The sequence below is a fragment of the Macaca fascicularis genome, chromosome 12, assembly GCF_037993035.2.
Source record: "Macaca fascicularis isolate 582-1 chromosome 12, T2T-MFA8v1.1".
NCBI classification, from domain to species: domain Eukaryota; kingdom Metazoa; phylum Chordata; class Mammalia; order Primates; family Cercopithecidae; genus Macaca; species Macaca fascicularis.
This window is the reverse complement of record NC_088386.1, coordinates 133,627,079-133,653,964: the sequence shown is the minus strand read 5'-3', so window position 1 is coordinate 133,653,964 and position 26,886 is coordinate 133,627,079. Positions and strand designations below refer to the sequence as shown.

At 46.3% G+C, this 26,886-nt stretch overlaps 1 protein-coding gene across 50 annotated transcripts in view; it reads right to left on the bottom strand.

Moving 5' to 3' along the window:
• Positions 1–26,886, bottom strand: part of LRRFIP1 (LRR binding FLII interacting protein 1) — a 167,553-nt gene that overhangs the window by 32,858 nt on the left and 107,809 nt on the right. For 7 of the 50 annotated variants that reach the window (XM_074010599.1, XM_074010602.1, XM_074010600.1 and 4 more), the window contains 5 exons: positions 26,755–26,814; positions 15,712–15,789; positions 6,320–6,355; positions 5,402–5,527; positions 1,275–1,445 (listed from right to left, as the gene is read on the bottom strand). In XM_074010599.1, coding sequence (XP_073866700.1) covers positions 1,275–1,445; positions 5,402–5,527; positions 6,320–6,355; positions 15,712–15,789; positions 26,755–26,814 — 471 coding nt within the window. Of the gene's footprint in view, positions 1–1,274; positions 1,446–3,476; positions 3,549–5,401; positions 5,528–6,319; positions 6,356–15,711; positions 15,790–19,639; positions 19,706–21,128; positions 21,174–22,552; positions 22,631–24,831; positions 24,895–26,754; positions 26,815–26,886 lie in introns of all 50 variants that reach the window. The other 43 variants (XM_074010605.1, XM_074010609.1, XM_074010580.1 and 40 more) reach the window with 11 other exon arrangements.

Sequence of the window (26,886 nt, the reverse complement as noted above, 5' to 3'; positions counted from 1 at the left end):
GCTTCTCCCCTCTTTCAGAGTTCAGCTATCAGGAACTCTGGGGTAAAATCTTCAGCTTCCAACTCAATTCTATAGCAGTCAAAGAAGCAGGCCTGAGGGTTATCAAGGGTACCTCGGTTTTAACCCTTCGGATTTAGAGGATATCAGCCAGTTAAAAACAACAACGACAACACCCACACATTACATTTTCTGTTTCTCTCAGAATCTCCGAAAAATTGGACAATTCCTAAAAATATGAAAAAAGTATTCCTTGCTTTCTATCTAAAGAACATCCGAGCCCAGCCTTCATGGAATCAGTCCGCTGTCATTACTTATCTTAACACGTGACTCATGCTTGAGACTCACGCTAGAAATTATATCTGATATCAGCTATCAACAAACTAGTTCCAGTGGTTCTTACTGAAAGCTCAAATAAGACTGTCTTTCTCTGAGCTTGATGATATATTTAATTCTTCAGTGGAGTAACTGTGTCTTTTCCCAATCAGCAGGAAATAATATAATTTTCTTAAAATCTTTGATACTCATAACTATTTCTCTATGGTGTTAAGAGAGAATAAAATAAAAATCAGAAAATACATATTAACAGGAAAATCCTGAGGCATCTGATCGCACCTTATTTGAGCATGGTGGCTCTTTCATAGGTGTGTTTTTTCACAGTTTGATTTTAGCTTACATGTTCTCCTAGAAAAACTGTCTCTAGTTTACATGTTGAAATTATATGTATCAATATTTCAAGTCACTTGGCAAAGAGTATGGTACTTTTATTCTCAGATGTTTGGATTTCCTGGATAACTGGAGAGCCATTGTTTAAAAATACAAAAATACATAATGTAAATTATACATTATATATACATACATACACACGATTATATATCCACACATACATATAAACACACAAACACACACACACACATACACACACACACACACACACACCCCTACCACTTCCTTTTTTTTTTTTTTTTTGAGACAGGGTCTTCTCTGTTGCCCAAGCTGGACTGCAGTGGTGTCAACACAGCTCATCACAGCCTCAACCTCTGGACTCAAGTGATCCTCCCACCTCAGCCTCCCAAGCAGCTGGGACTACAGGCATGTGCCACCTGGCTAATTGTTTTAATTTTTTTAGAAATGATGTCTCGCCATGTTGCCCAGGCTGGTCTCGAACTCTTGGGCTCAAGTAATCCTCCCACCTTGGCCTCCCGAAGTACTGGGATTACAGGCATGGGCCACTGCATCCAGCCTATCCTAATATTCTGCATCATACTAATGCTTACTTTGTTTTTCTCTTCGTACTGCCGCCTAGATTCAGCCAGCTGTTCTTCAAGCTCCAGCAACATATCTTTTAGGGTATCAACCTGGTACATGAAGTTCGTCTTTTCGTTGTCTAGCTGAGCATTGGAAACCATAGCCTTCTTATATTTCTCTTCAACTTCTGCTAGAGAGTCCTGTGGAAAGCAGGTCATATTTTTGAAATTGCAATAAAAAAAATCAAAACAAAGAATCATTCAGTATTCAGTTAAAAAAAACCCTCAGTCCTAAACTTAGACTATATTTCTTAGAGCAAATGGATTAGAGGAAGAAACACATGGCAACTTCAAATGCATGGAAATTCCCCTTTTCAATTTGGTCAAATTCTCATTGCTCAGAAAATTCGCTAGTAAAAGCAATGTACACACTCATTAGAACAAACGAGACACCAGTATGGAAAGGGATGTTGTCACAGAGGCAGCAGAGTCTGGCTCCACTCAGTAGCTGGGGAATCCTCCCAGCATGGTGTCTTAGGGCTGGATGTCAGGCTGTTCAACAGATTTCTGAAGAATCACTAGAGGCATGTGACCAGCCCCTGTGAAAGAGCCAGTGTGTGATGGCTGAGATAATTACTCAGGGCCACGAGCCACAGTGACCGCCAACCAGCCCTACTCTGGCTTATGAATCAGGAAAGGAGCAGTAGTGATTTCAGATTTTTGACTCATAGGAAAATGGCATGCAGATCTCACTGGGCAGGTCCTGGAAAGACATCATTCCCTTTGAAGGACGGTCCAGAGAAAGAGGCCTGTAAAATATGCATGGCAATGCCCTCACTTGCCTCACACCCTTGCAGGTCCCCAACACGAGGAGGCTAAGGCGATTCCAGAACAGAGAGAGCAGAACCGTCAGGGCGCATACGTGCAGAGCTAGAGGCAGAGGCAGGAGCTGCCTGTTCAGGTGCAGAAGAGGCTACGAGGGGGCTGGAGGGACCAGTGCTGGTCTAGCTCTGCACCTCCACACCAGGACAGCTGTTTCAGGTGGGACCAGTGGGTCTCTGGTTGCTTCAGTGGCTCCCCACCAGCTTTTTTTTTTTTGAGACAATGTCTCACTCTGTCACCCAGGCTGGAGTGCAGTGGCACAATCTCGGCTCACTGCAGCCTCCACCTCCCGGGTTCAAGTGATTCTCCTGACTCAGCCTCCCAAGTAGCTGGGATTACAGGTGTGCGCCACCACACCCAGCTAATTTTTATATTTTTAGTAGAAACGGGGTTTTACCATATTGGCCAGGCTGGTCTCAAACTCCTGAACTCAGGTGATGCACCCGCCTCGGCCTCCCAAAGTGTGGAATTACAGGCGTGAGCCACTGCACCTGGCCAAGGGGCTCCCTTTTTCGCATGAATTGAAAGCCAGAGTCTTATTTTTCCCCCTTTCAGGAAAGGTGACAGATATGAAGATAATGAATTAGTCATGACTGATGTCACCTCCTCTGTCTGGTGCCCTTTGATATTAAATTCAGACGATCTCTCAGGTACTTTCTAGGGGGCTGAAAAGGGAGTAACAGATTTGCCACCTACTTCCAGATCCACAATCTGCTGCTGCCTAATGAAGACAGTCACTGAGTGCTCACCTTACTGTCAAGGAACAGGGCAACCACATCTCCTGGCTGGTGCAATGAAGTCACTGCACACTCTAAAAGCAGTGTGCACATGCTCCAAGAAAGCCAATGCCACAGTCAGTCTTTACTTCAATTAGCAGCATTTTACAGGACGCAAATAACTGGGATGTTTCAAAAGTGTGGCATGTGAGGATGGCCTTATTAGTAGACATCAGATATTTTGAGAAGCAAATCAACCTAAGCATTTTTGTATACAGCTACTACAAAAAGTGAAGAAAACCAAACCTTCTTCAAGTGTCTGGCACACGCCTATGGGAAATAAGAAACTGGTTTGAAGCCTGGGGGAAGGATGGTGAGTACGAGACATGCGTCAGGGAGTATGTTAGTGACCTTTTCTACTGGGGAGTTACATTTTCAAGTCTTGGTTCAAACAACGCATTTGGGAAAATGGTGAGTGTACACCCATGCCGGCATTCCTGCCATTGTGAGTTCTTCTACAACCTGGAGCCTCTTTACACTAAGCATGCACTTTGAATTTCTTCTTTAGGATTTTGGTTTTTTTTTAAGTGAAGTTGGGTTAATATGGTGAGACCACACTTCTGTGAATTGGTACCTTCATCTCTTTCAACCCCTGCATGTATTTGCCTTCTACATCCTGAATCTGGTCCTTTAACTCGTTGAGTTCCTGGGGGAAATGGCAGAAAAGGCAGACGATGTCAAGGGAAAACAGGTAACTCCCTAAATCTTTCATACTTCGGGGTACTTTCTACTTGGGTAGTCTGAGCACCCAATTTTCTTTTTTATTAAGTGTTAAAGGAAAATAAACTTCAATATTTAAAGATTAAAGTTCAGGTGTATCCCACATGATATTTTTACATGATTTTATGCAATCCTGGTGTATCTCATATGATTTTACACAGTTTAAAAAACAGGCAAAATAGAGCTTCTGAAAATGGTACAGGTTATTTCGACTCCTATTTAGTAATTCATTCAAGCACTTGGAGTTCCTACTCTGCAAGATACAGTGAGATGCTAGAGGCAGAAATCAGCAACACTTTTCCCCTGCATTTATGGAGCTCCAAGTCTCTACTTTGCCAAATTATTGGTGCCTGGAACAGCACCTGGCATGAGCCAGCCTCTCAGTAAGTACCTGAACAAATGAACGGCATGCACAACCTAAGGACAGAGAAACACCAGGACTGCCACCAAGTCTGCTGTAGAAAGGGAAACAACAGGCCAGGCACAGTGGCTCACGCCTGGAATCCCAGCACTTTGGGAGGTTGAGGTGGGTGGATCACCTGAGGTCAGGAGTTCAAGACCAGCCTGGCTAACATGGCGAAACCTCATCTCCACTAAAAATACAAAAATTAGCCGGGTATGGTGGCAGGCGCCTGTAATCCCAGCTACTCAGGAGGCTGAGGCTGGAGAATCGCTTGAACCCAGGAAGTGGAGGTTGCAGTCAGCCGAGAGTGTGCCACTGTACTCCAGCCTAGACGACAACAGCGAAACTCTGTCTCAAAAAAAAAAAAAAAAAAAAAAAAAAGAAAAGAAAAGAAAAAGGAAAAAAATGGAAAGCAATGAGGAGCTGCAGGTGGCCCAGGGGTGGCATATGGGAAACGGCTCTTCTGGTTTTGTAAACTTATAAAACATAGGTGTTGGAAGCACCTTCAAGGTGACCCCGGCCAACCTCTGGTGGATGCTTAAATCCCTATCTGTCCTCCCTGGCAAATGGCCATGCAGCTGCTCAGACATCCCCAGTGGGAGCTGCTTCTCTTTTAAACTTAGTTTAAAGCACTAGAAAATTCAGAAAGAGAGTCAATTCTGGCTCCTTTCAGCTGCTTCTGTCTTGGTTCTGCTCCCTGGAGGACACAGGTCTAGTCACCTCACCTTCCCTTCCAGTCTTCAGGTTTTCAGATGCACTGTCCCTAGTTACTTTAACAAATAGCACCATGTTTCTCTCTAACACATGGAATGCTACCAAATGCCTGGCACTGTCCTGGGTGCTGAGGATAGAGCAGAGAATAATACCTACACTACAGCGGGAGAGAAGAAATCATTAAAATACAAAGATGAGGTCTACTAAAGGCATATTACAAAGAGAAAGGAAAGGGCATGTTCTAGGCCGAAGGGGAACATACTTAGCGGGGAAGGTTGTGTGAAAGTAGGTAAAGCCATATGGTGTCCAAACATGTGGACTGAATGTCTACGCAGACCAAGCACACAGAGACAACAAGCGCATCAACACAACGTGCCTAGTGCTCTCACTAAGGTATGCCCTGGGTGCTGAGGGACGCAGGGGGCCAGCACACAGTCCGCCCTGCTGGGGGGGGTCAGTGAATAGGATCAGATTCCTGCAGGAGACACTATGTGAGCTGGGTCTTGATGTTACGAGAACACCATATTTTAGGGGAGGTGAGGGAGATAGGACCAAGAAGAAAGATCCAGAACTTTATGAATTAAGTCTTTTTTTTTTTTAATCTAAAGACTGATTTTTACAAAAGGTTCTCTCAAGTCGTGAGTAAGAAGAGAGCATCTCACCTTGATTTCCCTGATGGACGCCTCGGTGTCGATGGAGATGGAGGTGTCTCCGCTGCCTCTCCGAGAGGAAGTCCCACCCAGAGAGGCCAGCGTGGCTGCAGACAGGCCTGGCATGTTACGAGACCCCTGGAACGTTGAGAGGATCAGATGCTGATATGGGTGTCCCCACCCAAATCTCATCTGGAGTTACAATCCCCATAATCCCCACAGGGTGAGGGAGGGACCTGGTGGGAGGTGACTGGATCACGGGGGCAGTTTCCCCCATGCTGTTCTCACACTAGTGAGTGGGCTCTCAGGAGATCTGACGGTTTTGAAAGTGTTCGACAGTTCCTCCTGCAAATGTTCTCTCTCCTGTGGCCTTGTGAAGAAGGTGCCTGCTTCTCTTTTCACCATGATTGTAAGTTTCCTGAGGTCTCCCCAGCCATGCGGAACTGGGAGTCAATTAAAGCTCTTTTCTTTGTCAATTACCCAGTCTTAGGAAAGTTCTTTATGGCAGTGTGAGAACGGACTAACCCAGATGCGATTTTAGACAAAACCAAAACTGCATGTAAATCTAACATCACAGGACTGTTACTTTAATTCCATTTCCAAATTGGAAGCTCTTCATGGACTTATGCTAAGCTATAAGGAGAGGATCATTTCCAGGCACCTCCTGGATGCTCTGTGGTCAGCTGGATTAACCCTAAACTCCATGGTGGGGCCCATCATAAACGCCTCCCTGCTCTGCAGGGTCTAACGCACACTGGACAGGACTCCCGGTGGCCTACCTACAGGGAGGTGATGCCAGGTTAGGTGGGCCGCTTTCTAGTCCATTCCCTCACTGGAGAACATCTTTATTAAAAAGACCAAGCAACATATTTTCTTATCAATTTCATCCACAACTTTCGGGACCCTCTAGGTTTATGAACGATTCCTTACCTTCTCAGTAAAATCTTTTTCTGGTCTGTCTTCTACCTGTAGAGGAAAATGCACAACATATTAAATACTTTAAAAGCGTTAAATGGATAACATGAAGATAGGGGCTAATGATTTAAAAAAACACACACACACACACACACAAAAACAAAACATTCGCTTCCTTCGTAATTTAGAAGCAGAAAAGTGGGATCCTCCAAATTTGGCTTTTCCCACTTCTCCTACTTGGACGTCTGTGAGGCCCCTTCTTCTCCTGTGCTCATTTGGACGTCCCTGAGGACCCTCTTCTCCTGTCCTCAGGTAGGAGTCTCACTGGGACCCACAGCAGGCTGTGGAACTACAAGAGGGGGTGCAAATGAGGAACGGACCCTGGAGATGGCCCTGCACCATGAGGATGTCTCGGGACAAGAGGCAGAGGCTGGTAGTGGGTTACTTCTTTCTTGGCTCAGGACCCAACAAAAGACAGGCTTATTTTTTTCTCTTTCCTTTTTTTTTTTTTTTTTTTTTTGTGGGGCTCAGGGTGGGGAAGGGTTGTTTAAACAAATATTAATTACCTGGAGTGCTGCTTTTTTTTTTTTTTTTTTGCACATTGAATGTTCTTATCATAAACCCACTGGGAAAGTTACCAGGATTGAGTTTGTCTCCAAACTCTCTGGGAAAAGCTGTCAACTAATCACGTTTTCCCCATCATGTCTTCAACCCAGCTTCCTGTAGCTCAGAACTTTTTCACTTTGGTTGTCAGAAAATCAGCCAAAGACATGCCCGGCAACTGCAGACCATATGCTTGATTCAGCAGATCTGAGCGGTGACCTGGGACTCTGCAGTTACCCTTGTGAGCTCACACAGAGATAATTCAGAATGAGGCTTGAGAAATCCTGATGGAGAGCTGCCAAGGCCACGGCTCACCAACACTTGATCTGCACAGACGCTGGTGCCGGGGACCAGCAGCTCAGTACAGGGGTACAGGTGCTATGGTCAGGGTGCCAGACAGATGGTGACCTCCAAATGACCACTTTCCATCTATGGCCCGAGTCCACGCTGGACCAGATGCCCCTGCCCTCACCATCCGGCCCCACCAGGAAGGCTCACTAACTACCACCTTCCCTCCTGCAAACTCCTTGTACCTTCAACTTCTCCTCCAAGGACACCTGGAGCAGCACTAAAACAACATAACCAGGAGTCACAGCTGGTCAGCCAGTTAAGGGATCAAATGGAATCCCACAAAATACTCGGTTAATCCAAAAGAAAGCAAAATCGAAGACCAGTGCTTAGCTCAGGGTAGCCATGTTCAAGGGTCTCCTACTCAACAGATCCAAGCTAAGCCCTGCGGCCTGGCTCCCAAAGCCATCACACGGTCTCACCCACCCACCCTACACCCGGGTCTTCAAAAATAAACTTTCTACTCTCATTGAACCAGTCTCCTGTGTCCCAAGAGCAGGAGCGGAAATGGGGGCAGAGAGGCCACATCTTTCAGGCCAGTAGGATGCAGCCAGGGGCAGGCTGGCCTCTCTCCCCTCTTTGCTACATAAGCCCTTTGGGCAGGGTGGTGGTGGGGTGGTCCCTCTGCCCACTTAGCCACAGCTGCTAAGGACCCACCCAAGGCCCTGTTTAAGACCATGTGTTCATGGGAGCTGTCCACAATCCCAGGGGCTTACAGCCCTCCTCCCTGATGTCCATTCTCACGCTGGGTGCGGCCTAGCTATATATATTGCAGTGAAGACGGCTCTCTCCAGCTGTGGCCCACACCACCTGCATTTGCTGACGTGTCAAAATGCACACCTAGAGTTATTTTTTCAGATGTGCATGCCACATCAGCCTAACTGTGTACTTGGAGGCACCAAGGCAGACTCTGATCAGATGGGCACCAAGGGAAACTCCGGTCAGATGAGTACCAAGGCAGACTCTGATCAGATGGGTACCAAGGCAGACTCTGATCAGACGGGTACCAAGGCAGACTCTGATCAGACGGGTACAAGGCAGACTCTGATCAGACGGGTACAAGGCAGACTCTGATCAGATGGGTACCAAGGCAGACTCTGATCAGATGGGTACCAAGGCAGACTCCGATCAGATGGGTACCAAGGCAGACTCTGATCAGACAGGTACCAAGGCAGACTCTGATCAGACGGGTACCAAGGCAGACTGATCAGATGGGCACCATCTCATCCAGCAGAGCCCCAGAAGCCCTGCATCCATGTTCGGAGTTGTGAGGATGACTGGAGCAATTCAAGTGTGTTTCTTCTCTTCACGTGGGAATAAAAATATTCCTGAAATGTTTTTCAAATCAAAATTTCAAGGCCAGGCGCAGTGGCTCGTGTATGTAATCCCAGTACTTTGGGAGGCCGAGGCGGGCAGATCACTTGAGGTCAGGAGTTGGAGACCAAGCTGGCCAACATGGCGAAACCCCGCCTCTACTAAAATTACAAAAATTAGCTGGGTGTGGTGACATGCGCCTGTCATCCCAGCTACTCAGGAGGCTGAGGCAGGAGAATCTCTTGAACCCAGGAGGCGGAGGTTGCAGTGAGCTGAGATCATGCCACTGCAATCCAGCCTGGGCGACAGAGTGTAACACTGTCTCAAAAAAAAATAACAAATAAAATAAAATAAATAAAATTTCAAATAACAAGGAAATGTGAACTATCTAGCACTTAGTTTCCTGGAGAATAAATTCATTAAATCTCCTGGGCCCAAAGCCTTTATTCCTTAGAATAAGTTAGTTTGCAGAACACATATTAATAAGATGAAAATAAAGAGGCTAGTTTAACTCTTGGTGGGATAGGAAAGTCCAGTTTAATAGGCTGCCAAGTTACCACTGAAAAGCCTGCGGCATTTTTGCTCCACGGTGTAAAACGAGTGTTTCTGGCTGCTGGTCGGCAATGGATAAATATTGTGGAGAAATAAATGAAGCTCAAGGAGCGCATTCACTTACCTACAAAGATAACTGTGCCCGTAAAAGAAGGGCCTACCCAAGTTTTTTTTTCTTTCTGGTATTTCTTGCAAGAAAGCTGAGAAAGAACAAACAGGGGGTCCATACACTTTGATTGTGGGAGGACACGGCTTTAACACATCTTTGTTCTGCATGGTTTTAATGAAAACCGTCTACACCTATTGTTTTTACAATTTGTAAAGTATCAAATAAGGGGAAAAAAACCCAAAAACCATAGTTTGCTGTTTCTATCATTTTAAAAAAGTCCTTGCTCCGAAGAACGTGACGGACTCAAAATAAAATCTGGGCATATTTTTAAGTAGAGACCATGCAGAGAAAAATTAAAAATTAAGCTCTTGATGAAAGGCGATGGCAATGAACGTTTAACCTATCTCTGTTTCACACAGTAGAGTAAATTTCATTGTGTGTGTCTTCTGAATGAAAAAGGAATTTGTCAGCTTTCCCGAAACACAGGAAGACTGTTCAGCCCTGTGGAAAGCCACGCAGCCCCACTCGTGTCCACCAGATGGCGGTGTGTCGCAGCTGCAAGGGCCAGGCCCGGACAGAAGCTGCAGGCAGCGGAGCCCACCTTAACAAGCCCACCTTCCTAAGCCCCAGCAGAGCCAGGTAAGGAATCAGGTGTTGTGTTTCATCTTGACATAAAGCACAGCACCTCCTCCCTAAAATGACTAAGAAATCTAAGACAGGACAGGATTTTAAACACTGTCACAGCCACTGCACGGCATGGTGTGGGGACCTGGAGGAGGTGGGCATGGTGCAGAGAAGGGTCCAGAGGACACGGTGGCTGCGGGCGGTCCAGGCTGCTCTGCTCACCCACCCTAGCCCAGGACGGGAAAGCACCAGACCCTGCAGACAGTGGCCTCCTGCACGGGAAGGGCAGCAGCACCGCACACATTGCAGCTTCATGACTCGCGTATTCTGAGTGATACTAAACATTTCAGGTCAGGGTGAAAACTTCACACTAACAGGTTTATAAAGTATGTGTGTCATATTTTATAGTCACAGCTGAGTGTATACAAAGACATCACTGAAAATCTGGAAACAGTCACTTCTAAAACACGTCTGTGGAAGTTTAGTTTACGTCAATTTTCCTTTCAAAAACAAACGCTTCAAGGAGCACATTAAACATTTTATTAATTCCAAACTTCTAACATTGTGTCTAAAGGAGTTTACTATCTAGACTCCTGTACACACGATGCCTGGTGAGGCTAAAATGCCAAGTTTTCCATGTTCCAGCTGCCTGTCCATTTTCCTAGAGAAAGAATATGTGGCACCTGTTCATGTACCCAGAGAGACCCTACTCAAGGGCCCAGGTACAGAAAGAACCTGTCCCCAATGTCCAGCCAGGCAACACCAGACTTGGGTGGAAAAAGGGATCACCGAAGCAACATCCTTGTGAGGTCCCTCTTGAGACACAAACTAATAGCAAACACTGCTCAGAAAACACTGATTTTAAGGGTAAATTTCTTTCACATTTAAATGATAGCACAGTCCATCATTAGGGTGACAGTTTTTGGTTATAAATCCAATAATATGTACTTTAGCCTGAATGACTTATCTTTGAACTCTGGTGTTTATAATTCAAGACCCATTTTTCCACCTGGTCCTTGCCCCTGCCTCTCTGTGCAACAAAAAACATGAGTCAAAATAGTGCTGTTTTTCTAGTTCAAACGGGCAGAGATCTGAGTTCATCGCTCCTGTTTTCTCTGAGTACACAAGGGAAGATATCGACCCGGGCTCCCCTCGGGACATTACTGATGGATGTTTCAGAAACGTGGTGGCTTCGCCAGGTTCCCAGTGGGATTCTGGGGCCTGGATGACCCAGACCTGTTGGCTTCACCAGGTGGAGTCACTCTGCTTGGGTATGGCCCAAGCCTGGGCCGTCAAACCTCCGGATTCCAGCTCTCTGGAGGCACCTTTGCCTCCCCTCACACCCCCGCTGCTGGGCTTCACACCTTGTGTGGTCACCCGATGAGCTTCCATCTGCCCTCTGTCTGTGCATCCCATGAGGGCGGGGGCAAGTCTGCATTTCTCATCAAACGGCCCTGTTTCTGGAACATTCTAGGTACTCAATAAACACTCAGTGAATGAGTGAAACACAACTTCCTCAAGGAGAAGATCCTGGCCATGCTGGAGAGGAAGAAAACACAGTTCATCCACAGCATGGACGAAGATGAGAATGAGGTGAACAGTATTCTATGTCTGTCTTGACATGGGGCCGATGCCCTCTCTGCTTTCCCAAGGACCCTGGGAGGACCAAGCGGGTGGAGAAAACTTTAGGTCTTGACCCTGGTGGCGGTCTCTGGACACTGAAGCATTTTCATTTTCTCGAAGTGGGACAGGCAGTCACTTCCTTCTTTCTGGTTACTACTGCCCTTTAATAGCACTGCCCTCCCTCCACCCCTCGGGGGGCACCAGCCCTCCCTCACCTCTAACGGGCGTGACATGCTCACCTGTGCACCTGTGTCTCCCAAACCCAGGGCGGGACTCCCTACAGAGCCTACAGGGCTGACCCTGTCTGACTTCACATTTTTCTTGTCTTCTGTCCTCACTCATACTGGCCCTGGATACATGTTCCTGATGAAGTCACCGGCCTGGGAGCATTTCCCATGAGCCCTCGCTACAACAACCGTATCCCATCCCTGGCTAACCCCAGCCAAGGAGAAATAAAGTAACCGTGTGTGTGTGTGTGTGTGTGTGTGTTTTTTTTTTTTCCTTTGTTTTTTTGTTTTTACCTTTTGAGGGAATCATGACCCCTCTTTCCAGAGGAGGCACAAGAAGTTTACATGGCCAGCTAGATGTCCCAAACCAGGAATGAGAGCTGTGACATTTGAACCCGGGTTCTGAAACTCCCTGCCTCAGAGCACTGCCTGCTCCATGTGACCCCAAGGAAGGCCAGACTGGAGGGTCATTCACCTTTGCCACCACGCTTACTCCAGGCCCTGCCCAAGACCTGCTGCTCGTGCCTCCCAGATAGAAGGACCGGGGAGTCCCATTAAGGCCCTCCTGGCTTCTTCCCATTAACAAGGCCAAATACACCCACTAGCACTTTCTGTCGTCCCAGGAGATCCAAAATATACCAGCAATGGTGTTAATGTCCCAAGACGGAAAACAGAAATGGAGCCGATTCAGTATAAGAGGACCATGAGTTTTAGAAATTATGGAAATGAGCTAGCTTAGTTCTGTCTCCCAGGCTCTCTTCAGATACCAGGGATGCCGCCTGTACTCACCGTTCTTCTATCCTCCACATGATCAATCAAGGGATATCATAACCACATCCCCTAGGGAACTGCCCTGCACTCTAGAGACACCCCATCTGCATTCTAAGAACCACATACAGGAGGTGTCATCAGATGTGGGGTCCCCAACCGACATAAGGCACCCAGGATGAGGAAGAGGACAGCCCCGTCCCTCACTGCAGGACTGACCTTTGTTCCCTAAGCGTGTCAACCGCCCCACAATCAACTGACCTTTGTTAGTTGAGCAATTGATTCAGGGAAGGAAGAGCAGATATAAGGAGATCACCCACCCCCATCAGGTCCCAGGATACCCAGGAAGGCTGAACCCACATCTCTCTGTTTATGATCATCTACTATACCTGTGAGTAAATTTTCTGCAAATTTAGAAAACACATGACAAAGAAATTTGTATCATTTCAATCTCTTCGGTCAGTTTCATATGACAAAGAAATTTGCGTCATTTGAATCTCTAAGTGGCTATATTGAGCCCTGTTATTTTGTGACCTCATCATATGATTGAATAAAGACAATGCTTAACAAAATTCAACTGTCATGTCTCACTGGAACCAGGCAGAAGGTACGGAGGGCACTGGAACCAGGCGGAGGGTATGGAGGGCATTAAGGGTGTTTGGGATTCACTGAAAGTAAAGCCACAACATTCTTCTGTCAATTGCAAATACTTATATATTTTTTTGCTTTTCCTTTTTTTTGAGATGGAGCCTTGCCTTGTCACCCAGGCTGGAGTGCAGTGGTGTGATCTTGGCTCACTGCAACCTCTGCCTCTTGTGTTCAAGTGAGTCTCCTGCCTCAGCCTCCCAAGTAGCTGGAATTACAGGCATGCGCCACTACGCCTGGCTAATTTTTGTATTTTTAGTAGAGACGGGGTTTCTCCATGTTGGCTAGGCTGGTCTCGAACTCCTGACCTCAAGTGATCCGCCTGCCTCGGCCTCCCAAAGTGCTGGGATTACAGGCGTGAGCCACCGCGCCTGGCAATATTTATATTTTCTTTTCTGAAAAGTGAGTGTGAGAAGACAAAGCAATTCTACATTAGATTTATTATGGAAAATGTTTCTTCCTGGTAGTTTTAAGCGATCACGTAAGTTAGCTTAGGTTTATTGCTCTACTATAGAGCATGAGATAATACAGAGATCCCAACTTAAAGGAAGACACAGCCGTGGGGGCTGGCCAGGCTTACTGAGTCTGTGATCTGAAACGTCTTAGTTCACAACCATTTACTTTCGGTTACTTGAGTAACAGCATCAAGACCAACTTGTCAGGTTTGAAAATGGGAAATCGTGTCATAACGAACAGCTGAGGATCTTCCTGTTATTGCCTGATGCACTCTGGGGAGAGACTTACTGGGGGGCGGTGTGCCCCTGGAGTTTGCACGGTAGCTGCTGCCTCGCACTCCCTGCACACATTTGCCTTCTCTCACTGCTGACTGCTGGGCTCTGGGATGGGGAGGGGTGGAACACAAACTCAAATGCCTGTGAGGCCAGCTGGGCAGAGCCAAATGCGTGACAAGATTGGATGTCTGCAACTTATACAGAGGGGAGAGTCCTCCCCCAGAGAAACAGGCACTGCTGTTGTAATGCCCGCCCCTCTTGAACTCTGTTTTCCTGCTCTCCACGGCTGGACGGAGGAAACATTCCTCTAGTACAGGAAAGCCATGCTGCACAGTGATGAACGGCACCTGGGCCGTGGCCTCGGGGTCATGAAAATAGTGGGTGGCGTGGAGGCGGCGCAGTTCTGCAACACAGCCTCAGAGTCAGTGGCCAGAGACCCTGGGTTTTCTTCCCCCAAAGAAGCTGATACTTGCATTTGCTGATACCTGAATGCAGGTATCAGGTGCGAGGTAGGAAACCTCACAGTTCTAAAATACTGCATCTAATTTAAAACACAAATCACCAGCACCATAACAGGAAAAGCCCGCCAAACAAGGTACATCTGCGTAAGCGGAGGTCTCAGCGCTGCGACTTCTTGGTTGATTACTAGGAACGTTACGAAATTGTAGGGATCAGCATGCTGAAGTATGGTGTTCAGTAAGTCACTTAAGAGCCACATTTTAATTGCTCTATGGCTGGGAGAAGTTTTTGTTTTTGTTTTCTAGAGACAGGGTCTCACTCTGTTGTCCAGGCTGAAATGCAGTGGCGCAATCATAGCTCATTGCAACCTCGAACTCCTGGGCTCAAGCGATTCTCCCACCTCAGCCTCCTGAGTAGCTGTGACTACCGGTGCGTGCCTCCACACCTGGCTAACTTTTTTCTTATTACTGTTTAGAGATGGGGAGATTGTCCTATGTTGGCCAAGCTGATCTCCAACTCCTGGCTTCAAGAAATCCTCCTGCCTCAGCCTCCCATGTCACTGGGATTACAGGTGTGAGCCACCACACCCAGCTCAGGCTGGAAATTTCGATATGGGTGGAAACAAACAGAGAAGCCTTGCCCATCTTTGCTTTTTCTCCCCAAGGTTTCCCACTGGCTCTTGAGGGTGGGAACCCTGGTTGGGTTGTGCAGCCTGAAGCCCCTCCCTGGCCACAGGCCCACCTTCCCTCCTCCACTCCCACACCCCCCAGGCCAAAACTGTCCTGCAAACTCTTCCTTTAAAAAGAGTGATAGCGTCACCTTCGAGTATCAGATCAGGTAAAACCGTATCTAAAATTCCAACAACCCAGGGAAAAACACATAATAATGAGACTTCACGAGCTGGAGATGACCTAACAGGGCTCCTATTTTCCGAAACAAAATTTGGGCCATGCTGAGTGACAAACAGGATGCAGGGCTGTAAATCCACACATTTTGAAGGATCTGAGAACCAGCAGGGTAACGAATGACTGGGGCAGAACTGGGAGCGTCCCGGCATCTACAGGTCACGCTTTACCTTAAACGCTGTCTGGGTTTGATCACAGGTAACACTTCAAGCAAAACATTAGGAGCCAATACTTCAAATTTTTAATCATAAAAAGAAAACCACACATCCGTGCACATGGCTATATTATTTTCTCCCTTTGTGTAAAGTTTCCCTCCTCTAAGATCCCCATCTCTAAGCACTGCTAACAATTTCATGGTCCTTGAAAAGTTGAGCAATGTAATCCTAATAATATCACCGCAGAGTAATATTCTAAATTTGGAGACGTTGGAAGAGGAGGGTAAAGGGAAGCGGGAGGGAGGATGACGCTGAGTAGGAGCAAGGCCAGGAGGCCAACTTACCACAGGGCTGGCCCGGGCCGAGCTGGCCCTGGAGGAGGCGCGGGAGCTGGAGTTGAGGTGGCCGCTGTACTCCGAGGGCTGCCCACACAGCCGCCGTCAGGACACGCAGCCAGAAAGAAAGGAACAGGGTCAGCAAAGGAGCAAGGAGAACAGAGGCCGACAGAAAACATGCTGCGTGAGTGGTGGAGGTTAGCCACGCACGGCAAGGAAAAGAGAGTTAGGGTTAGACAGCAAACGCATATTCAAATCAGTGCTCGCTAATAAAAAAAAAATCACATTATCAGAGGAACACAGAATTTCTCAGAGTTAGGAAGAAGAAAATAACACAAAGCATCCATTCAGTTGGGTGTGCAGTCGCATCCAGTGGAGACACAGAAAGTCACCTCGTGGATGTGGAAATGACTGTTTTGAGAACTTAAGCTGCCCTCCGGCACAGAAACTGAAGACTCGGACAGGGTGCTTGGCGCCTTAGCAAGGGAACATTTTTGCTTCTCCACTATCTTTCCAAGTGGAAGCAAAATGAGATTTAGGGTTAATACAAAATTATGTATGGCTTTTTAAATTGCCAGATTACGTTCTACCTGAGTGGTTGCTATGTACGTATCTGTCTATCCATTTATCTGAACTTTCTCACTTCTGGTGAAGGAAAATACCAGCAACTCCATTATCTGGAAGCCACGCCCTTGTAACTTTGATTTATAGTCACATCTGCTGGTCTTAGGTACATTTTCACGTTCTTATAAACATTCTCATATTCTTCTCGAGCAAGGCATGGAGGGACGGGGGCAGGATTTGAACACTATTTAGGTCCCAACACATCCTGAGGAGACCTTCAAGACAGACCCATGCAGCACCCTACAGCGAGCCCCGCCACTGCTGAAGTCCCTCCACTCCAGCCCCTGGACACCCTGCACTGTGCCGGGCACAGACCCCTCTGCTGGCCTCACAGGCTCTGCTGGGGACCTGCAGGGAGTGCCCTGCTTGCGAATTGTAAGCAAGCCCAGATCTTCAGGGGTGCCCATGATCTCATCTCAAATATCATCTCTTAGTTTGTTTCCTCACCAGAGCTAGTGACCAGATGAGGCCTGGCAAACTCAAGAAACACTTGTTGAATGAACGAATGATTTCAACTGTAGACTAAAATAACCATCAAATGTCAACTGAAAGCATTAAATGTTGCACAGGGCTGTGGTCAAGATGGGCAAGTTCCCCAGACCCATCCACCTCTATTTTATTTGATACATGTTTACTATGTACTTACACTTAGGTGCAAGGTGTTGCTTAAGATACACAGATAATACCGCTGTGTTCACACCACATGTACAGCATCGATGCCATATTCGAGATAGTCAAGAAAATCGCCAGTATTCCTAGACTCACGTTTTGGCTTTCTTGTTGAAAATAAAGGAAAACACTTAATGTCAGCACTTGAAAGCAGAAGAATTTTGCCTGAGGGTTTCCTGATATGAGAGAGGAAAACTCCGTCCTGCAGTAAATCCTTCACATTCTATGTCATTCATGCCCTGGTGTATGGTGCAAAGACACAGTGAACTGCTGTGAATAGAGCTTACTGCCCACCCAAGCTTCCCTAAGCAAAAGCAGTTCTCAAACCTTCCAACTCGACCTAATCATGCAGAAAAGAACAAAGTAAAAGTCTTTTATCGCCATGGTCCACGTGCATCTTAATGTTTAGAAGTTACGTGGCTACCGTGCAGCTAATGCAAGTCAGAAAGCTTTAAGTCTGAATCACAGCTCCATCTCTTCTTGGCCACGTGGCTGTGGAAGTTCCTTAGCCCGTCATCTGTGACATGGAAGTAAGGACGTGGGCCACGCGGAGGAGCTGAGGACTAGGAAGTGACATGGAAGTAAGGACGTAGGTCACGCGGAGGAGCTGAGGACTAGGAAGAGACATGGAAGTAAGGACGTGGGTCACGCGGAGGAGCTGAGGACTAGGAAGTGACATGGAAGTAAGGACGTGGGTCACGCGGAGGAGCTGAGGACTAGGAAAGGGGGTACATATTGGGCTTCTTCTGTTTCCACTTTCTGCCAGAAACAACTTCCTCGGCTCCTGGATCAGATGAGGCCGCTGGTGATGACTATGTCCCAGCTTTGTCACAACACTGAAGAGAGTCACTTCATACTCAGGAGCTGCACGGGGGCAATTCCTGGTCCTCCAGGGGCAGGGCAAGTCCTCCACAGTAGGACCAGGGCTGTCTGTGCAGGCCTGGGGGCAGCCTGGACCCTGAGGTCATGACCACTTGGGGCTGGGACCTCAGGCCTGGGCACCGGGGCCACTCTGGACACCATCCTGGGCCGCAACCTCCCTACACGCTGGACTGAGAGCAGGGGTGGCTCTCTCCCAAGGCCCTCCTGTAAACATAAGGAATGGAGGATCCACTTGGAGGGGAACTGTGAGGGTTCCAGGGAAAAGATGGGAGAGGTTGGGAGGTCAGGAACTTCCTTGCCCCTTCCCTCTTCCTCACGATGCTAATTTGCTACCCAAGCAGAGCTGATCATCCCTATTTTAGGCAGTTGTGCTGCCAGGACAAGATGACCTTCTGTTTTCTTAACTCTCTAAGGCCATCACTCCCAGGCAACTCTTGTGGGGGCTAAGAGCACAGAAATCACTGCTCGCCGAAGAGCAATAAGGGCCAAGGACCTAGGGCTGACGACTCACTAGGGCTGGTGACGCAGTAGCATCTAGAGAGCATCAGGAGCCCTCTGTCCTGCCAGATCTTCGAGTCCCTACTTAGGACACCAGAAAGCCAGCTGGTGCTTGGGGGAAATTTCTCTTGAATTAGTATGCTCCCTCTTTTCTGATAAAAGAAAATCATTTAGTTGTGCTTTATCCATCACATCACAGGCAGGGCTATTTCATTCTTCATGCATGGTTTATGAGCTTTCTAATGGCCTATGAAAATGTTTACCAACTGGGAAACATATGTTGTATAGTGCGCTGCAAAATACTGAACAACTTATGCAATATAAAAATTGATAAATGTGTAATCAGTTGTCAACAAAAACGAATGCTATGTCAACTACTGGATTTAACATTCATAAATTACATTTTAAAGAAAACTGTAGGTTAGACTGGCTTACATCATAAGAATTCATGAATATTCATGATGGCTGGACCAAATGGCACAGTAAGTCATAAAACTGGATTTAGCCAAGAAAGTAGCTGATTAACTTCAAAAGCAAAATTCTAAAAGCATTTCAAGTATTTCTTAGTAAATAATTCTATTTCCTGGAAGCTTGAAGCCATTTTTATAGGATTGGGGAGGAGCCTCTGAATACAGGCGCACACACTGCCAGGGAGCACTGATGAGCACTGAAGGCTCCCTTTCCACGGGCCCCTGGGACACGCAAATTCGTCTCCCCACTTCCACAGAGTCCATCTCATTTTTCTACCTTGTTGCTTCTCTCATTCATTCATTCACAAAAGTTTATTGTGCATCTACTACATTTTTACTCTCATAGCTGAGCCTATCATTTCAAATCAAAGAAAGAGATAGACAACAAAATAAAAACAGGGAACGAAATATGCGTAACAGTCCAACTTTTAAAATTTGTTCCTCTTCCTCAACTATTCAGAGATGAAAATGATGTGTGGCCTGCCAAATTGCCCTTTTTCTGTTTGTATTAGTTTAAGATGATTTCACGACCTGTTAGTATTGTTGGCGTGCTGCAAAGAGAGCAGATGAAACTCCGTGCAAGTGAGTCTCCCTAATGAGTGAGGACATGAAACCAACAACCAGAGGTTTCCCGATTCACATTATTCGTGACCTTCATTATAATGGAAGGTGGTGGTGAGCCCAGTGACTCGGTGCTTCCTCCTGAGGATGGCCAGTCACCCCCCTGCCCAGCGAGCATCCCCAGGTCATGCAGCAGGCAGGGGGGAAAGGCGGTATCACCCAAAGTGCCTTACAGCACGGGAGCCACTGGTGCTGCCCCGTCGGGCCCCACTGAAGCTGCCTTCATCCAACACAGACGCCTGCGACCAAAAGAGACTGTCAGGATGGGCACTCTTCCTTTCTCCGAGTGCCCAGAAAGTACTGAAAACGTAAGCTGTGAAAACTGACACGTGCCAGGAGCATGGCCTGAAAAGCATGCAGGGGAGGCTCAGAACCACCTTTCCAGCTCTTCCAAGGGTTGCAGAGTGCGACAAGGAAACCTGGAGAGACGGGTTTTAGTCGCTGTCAAGCGGCGTGCAATTTAATCTCCAACAGACCATTTAAATCCATTATTTTGAAAAACATCCCAGGCCTAAGTAAAAACTTGTTAATCCGGGTTAAAATGAGCAGATAATTCTCATATCCTGAATTCTGTCATGGCATTCTCATACTTAATGCTTAGAAAATTACTTTTATGTGAAGCGACTTTGGGATAAAATATCAAATAATGTTAATTACAGTTTTAATGTTAAATATGTTATAACCCTTTAAAAGTTGCTAAGTAGAAGAAAGAGTAATTGGTTAACTGGAAAATGCTACTTAATTAATCAATGTGGGTAAACAGGAGCTGACACTGCCACAAATGGTGATGTCAAACTGTGCCCGGTGTAAAGGAACTTTAATTTCCCTATTTTCCCCTGAGGACATACTAGTTTGCTCAGTCATTTATTAATATACCTAACACATAAGTATGCAATCTGATGGAAATTCAGAAAGTTATTAATGGCTGGGTGCGGTGGCTGACACTTGTAATCCTAGCACTTTGGGAGGCCGAGGCAGGCAGATCAACTGAGGTCGGGAGTTTGAGACCAGCCTGGCCAACATGGTTAAACCCACCTCTACTAAAAATACAAAAATTAACCGGGTGTGGTGGCACGTGCCTGTAATCCCAGTTACCTGGGAGGCTGAGGCAGGAGACTCACTTGAACCCGGGAGGTGGAGGCTGCACTGAGCCTAGATCATGCCATTGCACTCCAGCCTGGGTGACAGAGGGAGACTCTGTCTCAAAAAAAAAAAAGCTATTAAGACAATATAGGTACTTTGAGTATTTATTTACATTTTTTGCATAGCATAAGTACTTATATTTAAAACTGGAAATTGCCAAAGTAATAGAGTAACATGGATTAGTATCTGTCCAGGTTACCAAAGCATTAAAAAGCCACCATTCTTTCCGCCAATAGGTAAAGTAAACATTGCTGTTGTTCCGTTCCTAACAATCCCAGCGAACACAAGGCTTCCTGGAGACGGAGCAGTGTGGCAGCTGCAGTCAGCAATCGGGGGAGAGAAAACCCAGATCCGGCCAAAGGGGACAGACATTCCCCACAGGCACATGTAAACTCCACCTGAAGGTGCAACTTCCCCCAGGGGGCTGGAAACAGGCACATCCACAGCTCTGGGCTTGGTGGGGGCGGTGCATGCACAGTGGGAGTGGGCGCGGAGAAGCAGGGCGGGCAGCACACGCACCCGGTAACTTCCTGAAGGCCGGGCAGCGCTGTACAGACAGGAGGGCTGGAGGATGAAAGCAAATGGCAGGTTTTAAAAGCCTTGAAAAAACAGCAACAAATGACAGTGAAAGGCACGACAGTTTCAAATGACACGATAGTTTCAGCATTCACCACAGCCAACTGCTGGACAGTGGTTAGATGGAAACAAACCGATCAAGGCACTGTGTTTCCTGTAAATTTGATAGATGCAAATCCAAAATTTACAAGAAAGATAAATGAGATGATTTTTAACTTTGAAACAGTAAATTTCCCAGCATCTTTAAAAACAAGATCATTTCTAGTCATCTCAGGCATTCCTGGAAGAAAGAGTCAGGGGATGAGACAGAACGGTGACAAGGTCAACACACTGACAGCAACAAAACCCACAGCTCAAATCCAAGGTTAACGACACACTTGGCAGTATGCGGTACGCAGATGTCCAACATGTGAAGACAGGAGCAGGGAAAGTCTTTATTTCTATGCGAGGGGCCCAGTGACCGTCTTCAAGACACAAAGGGAGTCGCTGCAAGGCTGCCTCAGCCGGTGTGGGAGGCACCCCCAGAGGGGCCGCAGTCTATCCCTGTCAAAGGAGAATCCTGCCTAGCACACACGTCGGGGGAGGCAGTGCTGGTGAGGGGACAGGCTGGGAAACAAAGGCAGCTCCAGTGTCAGAGACTGTGCCACGGGACAGAATCCAGACTCATTTCCAGGGCACACTGAGCAAGTCAGGCAAGGTGCACAGCCAGGTGGTGATCCCTCAGCAGCTCCGGTCGACATGCAAGGGAGAGGAAAGTTCAGCCTCCAAATAGCATGTGTACTTTCATCCCTGACACCGACTTCCTTGGATTAGAATGAGACTCGATACCTATAGCTAACAGGCCGAGCACCTCAGCGCCGGACCTAAACCCCACCTTGTAAAAACAGGAAACAGAGGGGAGACCGAGCCAAAGAAATAACACTGTTCTGTCCACTTCTCAGAGACCAAGGAGGCAGATTATGCACAAAAACCTTCCAAATTGCTTCCTGGACACATTTACAAGAGAAAAAATATTTAAAAAAAAAACAAATGAAAGCCCAAATGGGGAACAATTGCTGGAAAAGGAGGAGAGACCCAAGAGACCAATTTTTTGGACTCGAGTTTTTGAAAATACGCATTTAATAAAACCCTCCTTTTCCTTAAGTCTCCTTTTCTATATTAGGTTCTCAACTATTTGACAAGCATTTTTCTAAAAGATTGACAAAAGTCTTAGCAAACTAGTCAAGCCAATTAAAACAGTCGCTAAGCTTTGCTCTTGTGACTTTGTGTGGAGGAGGCTGAAGTATCCACTAAATGTAATCAGCAATTAAAGTGATGCACAGAAGGAAAGCGAAGGAGCGACAAAGTGATGTAAAAAGGAGACAGACCCAGTTTCCATTTGGGGCAGAGAGGGGTGTGGGAGCCAAGCCACCACCGGGAAGCCCAAGGTTGGAGCCGGAGAGTCCCTGTAATCAGAGCAAACGGGCAGCAGAGAGGGGAGAGAGGCTCACACCCCTCACGGCATTGCAAAGGTGCATCAGTCCAGCGACCTTACACAACCAAAACAGTGACGGGCACGCACTCACGGGGGAGGGAGAGAATGAGGGTCGGAAGGAAATAAAGACAGCTGGGCCAGGCAACTGACAAAACTAGGAGACTGGGCCAAATTAGGACTTCTGAGTTTATACACAGAAAAAAAGATTTAATTCATATTAAATACTGAAATAAATTTTAATTAATGTTAGGAAGAGTCATCAATACTACATTCTATGCTGATACCTTTCCATTATCATATTTAAATAAAATTGAATGTACCACCTACTGGGCAGGAATAGGTGTCTACAGAGCGCAATTCCCAGAAAAGTTCTGAGGGCTGGTGGGGCGGGTGAACCCAAGAGCCCTCAGGCAGCAAATGATGGGCACCCAGGGCTCAGGGCGAGTTCTGCTGTGGCCCTGTTCGAATGAGTCGGCTCTCATTCTGACGTTTAACCCTTTGGATGTGGGTTATTTCTCTTAAATGGATTGAAGTGAGTCAGATGCAGGCTGAACTTGGGTGAATTGTTCATATCCAAGGATGAGATATTTATTGCCACCTTTATTTTAGAGCAAGTAACTCAGCTTATCAAAAATGAGTTGGAAATAAAGTTTTCTTAATGACTAAGTGCCTTGAAAAAGGCTTTGGGCATTTTCTTAATTCAAGGGGAGATTTTGCTGTTGCAGAGAGCACTTAGTCATTAAGTCTGATTTCAGTGGGGGAGCTGCTCCTGCGGTCACCAGGGCCACAGAATGGCCCCAACAGCACCCTGGGCTCAGTCACGTGGCGCCTCTCCTGTGTTCTCACCATTCTGCACAGCCTCTGCTCAAATGGCTACTCACCTTGAAGAGCTTCCCCTCTAGGCTCTACCTGGTTAGTTCCGATTCTTTTCATTTGATCGATCGATCTATCTATCTATCTATCTATCTATCTATCTATCTATCTATCTATCTATCTTATTTATTTGTTTCTTTGTTTGTTTGAGATGGAGTCTCGCTCTGTTGCCCAGGCAGGAATTTATCTATCTATCTTATTTATTTGTTTGTTTGTTTGAGATGGAGTCTCGCTCTGTTGCCCAGGCTGGAGTGCAGTAGTGCAATCTCGGCTCACTGCAACCTCTGCTTCCTGGGTTCAAGCGATTCTCCTGCCTCAGCCTCCTGAGTAATTGGGACTACAGGCACGTGCCACCATGCCCAGCTAATTTTTTGTATCTTTAGTAGAGATGGGGTTTCACTGTGTTAGCCAGGATGGTCTTGATCTCCTAACCTCATGGTCTGCCCGCCTGGGCCTCCCGAAGTGCTGGGATTACAGGCGTGAGCCACCACACTCGGCTCTTCCTATTTATCAAGGTTCAGTTCACATCCTTTGTTGTGACATTTCCTGGCAAAACCAGAGTTTCCCTCTCATTCTATTTACTCATCTGTTCACTACTGTACAGGTCTCCAGTGCCAGTGGCTTCTGTTCTAGATGTCAGTGCCTGGAGAGCACCCACCTCCCCCGCTTATCTTTGTGATGATCCCAGGCCTGCTCGATTTTCCTACCTAAACTAGTCCCAATTTACTGAGTAAATCTGAACCTAAACAAACACCAACAAGCCTCAGCAATTTTAGGGCTCTTAAACAATGTAGAAATTATGTTTATCAAGACCGATGCATGTTTATAGAGAATGGGAAGGAACTGTTGTGTAAACATGTGGATTTGGATGAGACTCTGGATTTTCCTTCCAAGTCGAGTCCATGCCCAAGAAACCACCAAAAAGTTTGCATGTACTCTTCAAAGTAGTTCTGTTTTCAGAAACTCAAGAATTCAGGAGCATTCTTCTTATTTTTTTTCCTTTTGATTAATTCTAATTAGAAAACATACACAAAAACACGTCCTTTCATTGCAGCCAGCTGAATGCCACAATTCACGTTCGAGCTGGCGTGGTCAAACGCAGCACACTGGAGTGCATCTGAATGAAGGAGCTCATGTTAACTACTGCTTTTCACGTCAATAACGCAGCTACCCAAACAAAAATCCGTCAAACAGACACTGAAAGAGAAAAGTAGACCTGAATCCACACACACAAGATTGCATGCTACAAAACCTGCGGTTTCTGAAGGGAGGATGTGAAAGATCTAAATGGAAACCAACCAACTTCTCCTCCCTGGATGATGACAAAGTAGAGAATCTGCTGTCACCGCTGTAGCTGGAATTCTGAGCACCAAAGAAGAAAACATGTTTCAGTGACAAGCACTTCCTTATGACTGCAAAGCGCCCCCATCCCATTCAAAAGGCGAACATGAAACCGCACAACTGAGCCAATACTAGGAGCCCAGGAATGCTAGTTTATCTAAAGACGCGAGGCACAAACAGTACAGCAGAGATTCTGAACAACTAGAGATTCTAAGCTGTATTTTCTATTTCAGTGTTTATGTCTTGGTGACGCCAGGGGTGTATCTAGTACTGCTTTTCGCAATCTCACATCTTCTAGCACGATTCGTGATTACTGAGTTTCACACTGTGTTGTCAGTAAACTCCTAGTCTGAATTATCCTTGTTACTTATCTCCTTAGGTAACTAAAATTCCACTTATTGCAAAATTTTCAATCTTTCTTCAGCCCAGCCCACCTGCGGGCTATAGCTCAGCCCTGCGGTGCCAGAAAGGTGGGTGGAGTATGACAGCCTGCTGCCACCTGTCCACTGGAGAGCCCTTATCCACACAGGGAAAATGTCCTGCAGGCCGTCTTTACATGTCTTGAATATACATTTTAAAAATGTCACATCCAGCCGGGTGCAGTGGCTCACGCCTGTAATCCCAGCACTTTGGGAGGCCGAGGTGGGTGATCACCTGAGGTCAGGAGTTCGAGACCAGCCTGGCCAGCAGGGTGAAACCCGGTCTCTACTAAAAAATACAAAAAAATTAGCTGGGCATGGTAGTGGGTGCCTGTAATCCAAGCTACTCGGGAGGATGAGGCAGGAGAATCACTTGAACCTGGGAGGCAGAGATTGCAGTGAGCTGAGATCACACCATTGCACTCCAGCCTGGGCGACAGAGTAAGACTCTGTCTCAAAAAATAAATAAATATTAAAGTGCATGCAATGCCAAATAGGTAAATAGGAATGATAAAATAAAAACAACTTGATCAGCTGGTTTCAGAAAGCTAAAGACTGGTTTGGTCAGGGAGAGGGAAGAAGGTAACGGTGGGTCACTCATTTGAAGCCCAAAAGTATAATTTAAGTGTATACATGATATCTTAATATAACATAATTAAGATAAATGACAAGAAATACTATTTTACACAATTAGGAATATTACTAAAAGAAAAAAAAATGAAGCATAAGAACAGGAAATTTTTAGGCCATTTAACACGGAATGGACCTGTGGGATATTGTGAAGCTTGATGGAAATGTATCCAGTGCAACCTTTTAAAATCCCCAATGACCTCCTGTCCTTGATAATCCAAAGCCCTCCCCACCCCGTCCGGTCTCCCTAATGCCCCTGCCACTGGCACCACTCCCTCTCTCTCCCCCTAGAGCATCACCCTTTCCTTCCACCAGCTCTTCCTGCCTCCCACCCCTTAACTGGGAGTCTTCCAAGCATCTGCATTGTTTTCTTCTCCTTTTCCTCTCCAGAAAAACACAGGTTCTTGTACACATGCCTTTAAGGCAAACATTAAAATTACAAGTGAGAGATGTGGAGACTGCGAAAATGTTGGATTTAATATCTTTGAAAGCTGAATACACTTAATACACATATTATATACATACGCCCAGGGGAATACAGTAATGAAAGAGCTAATCTTTAATTTCAGATCTTTTTAAACTTGAGGTTCTTATCAATATCTACCCCTTATACTAACAATCAGAATGGTGGAGGGCTAACATTCTCAGAATGTTTGCTAGTTGAAAAACATTATCTTTCATTCCATCATGTGCTAGGAAAAAAAAGACAGACCCATTTTAACATTTAAAAACAGCAAAGAAGCTAAATTTAAATTTAGCAATTAGTTTTTAGTTCTAGAAGCTTTGAAACAACCTATTTGAATTTTGAGCCATGCAAATTTACTATACTAACCCTGCCAGATCTTCTATTCAGGGACTGTGATCCATACAATTCTCCATCATAACCATTTGTCTGTTTCAATGAAGAAAAGAGAAAAACTGACATCAGTACACAAATGAATTCACAGGTACAAATCAGCAGGGA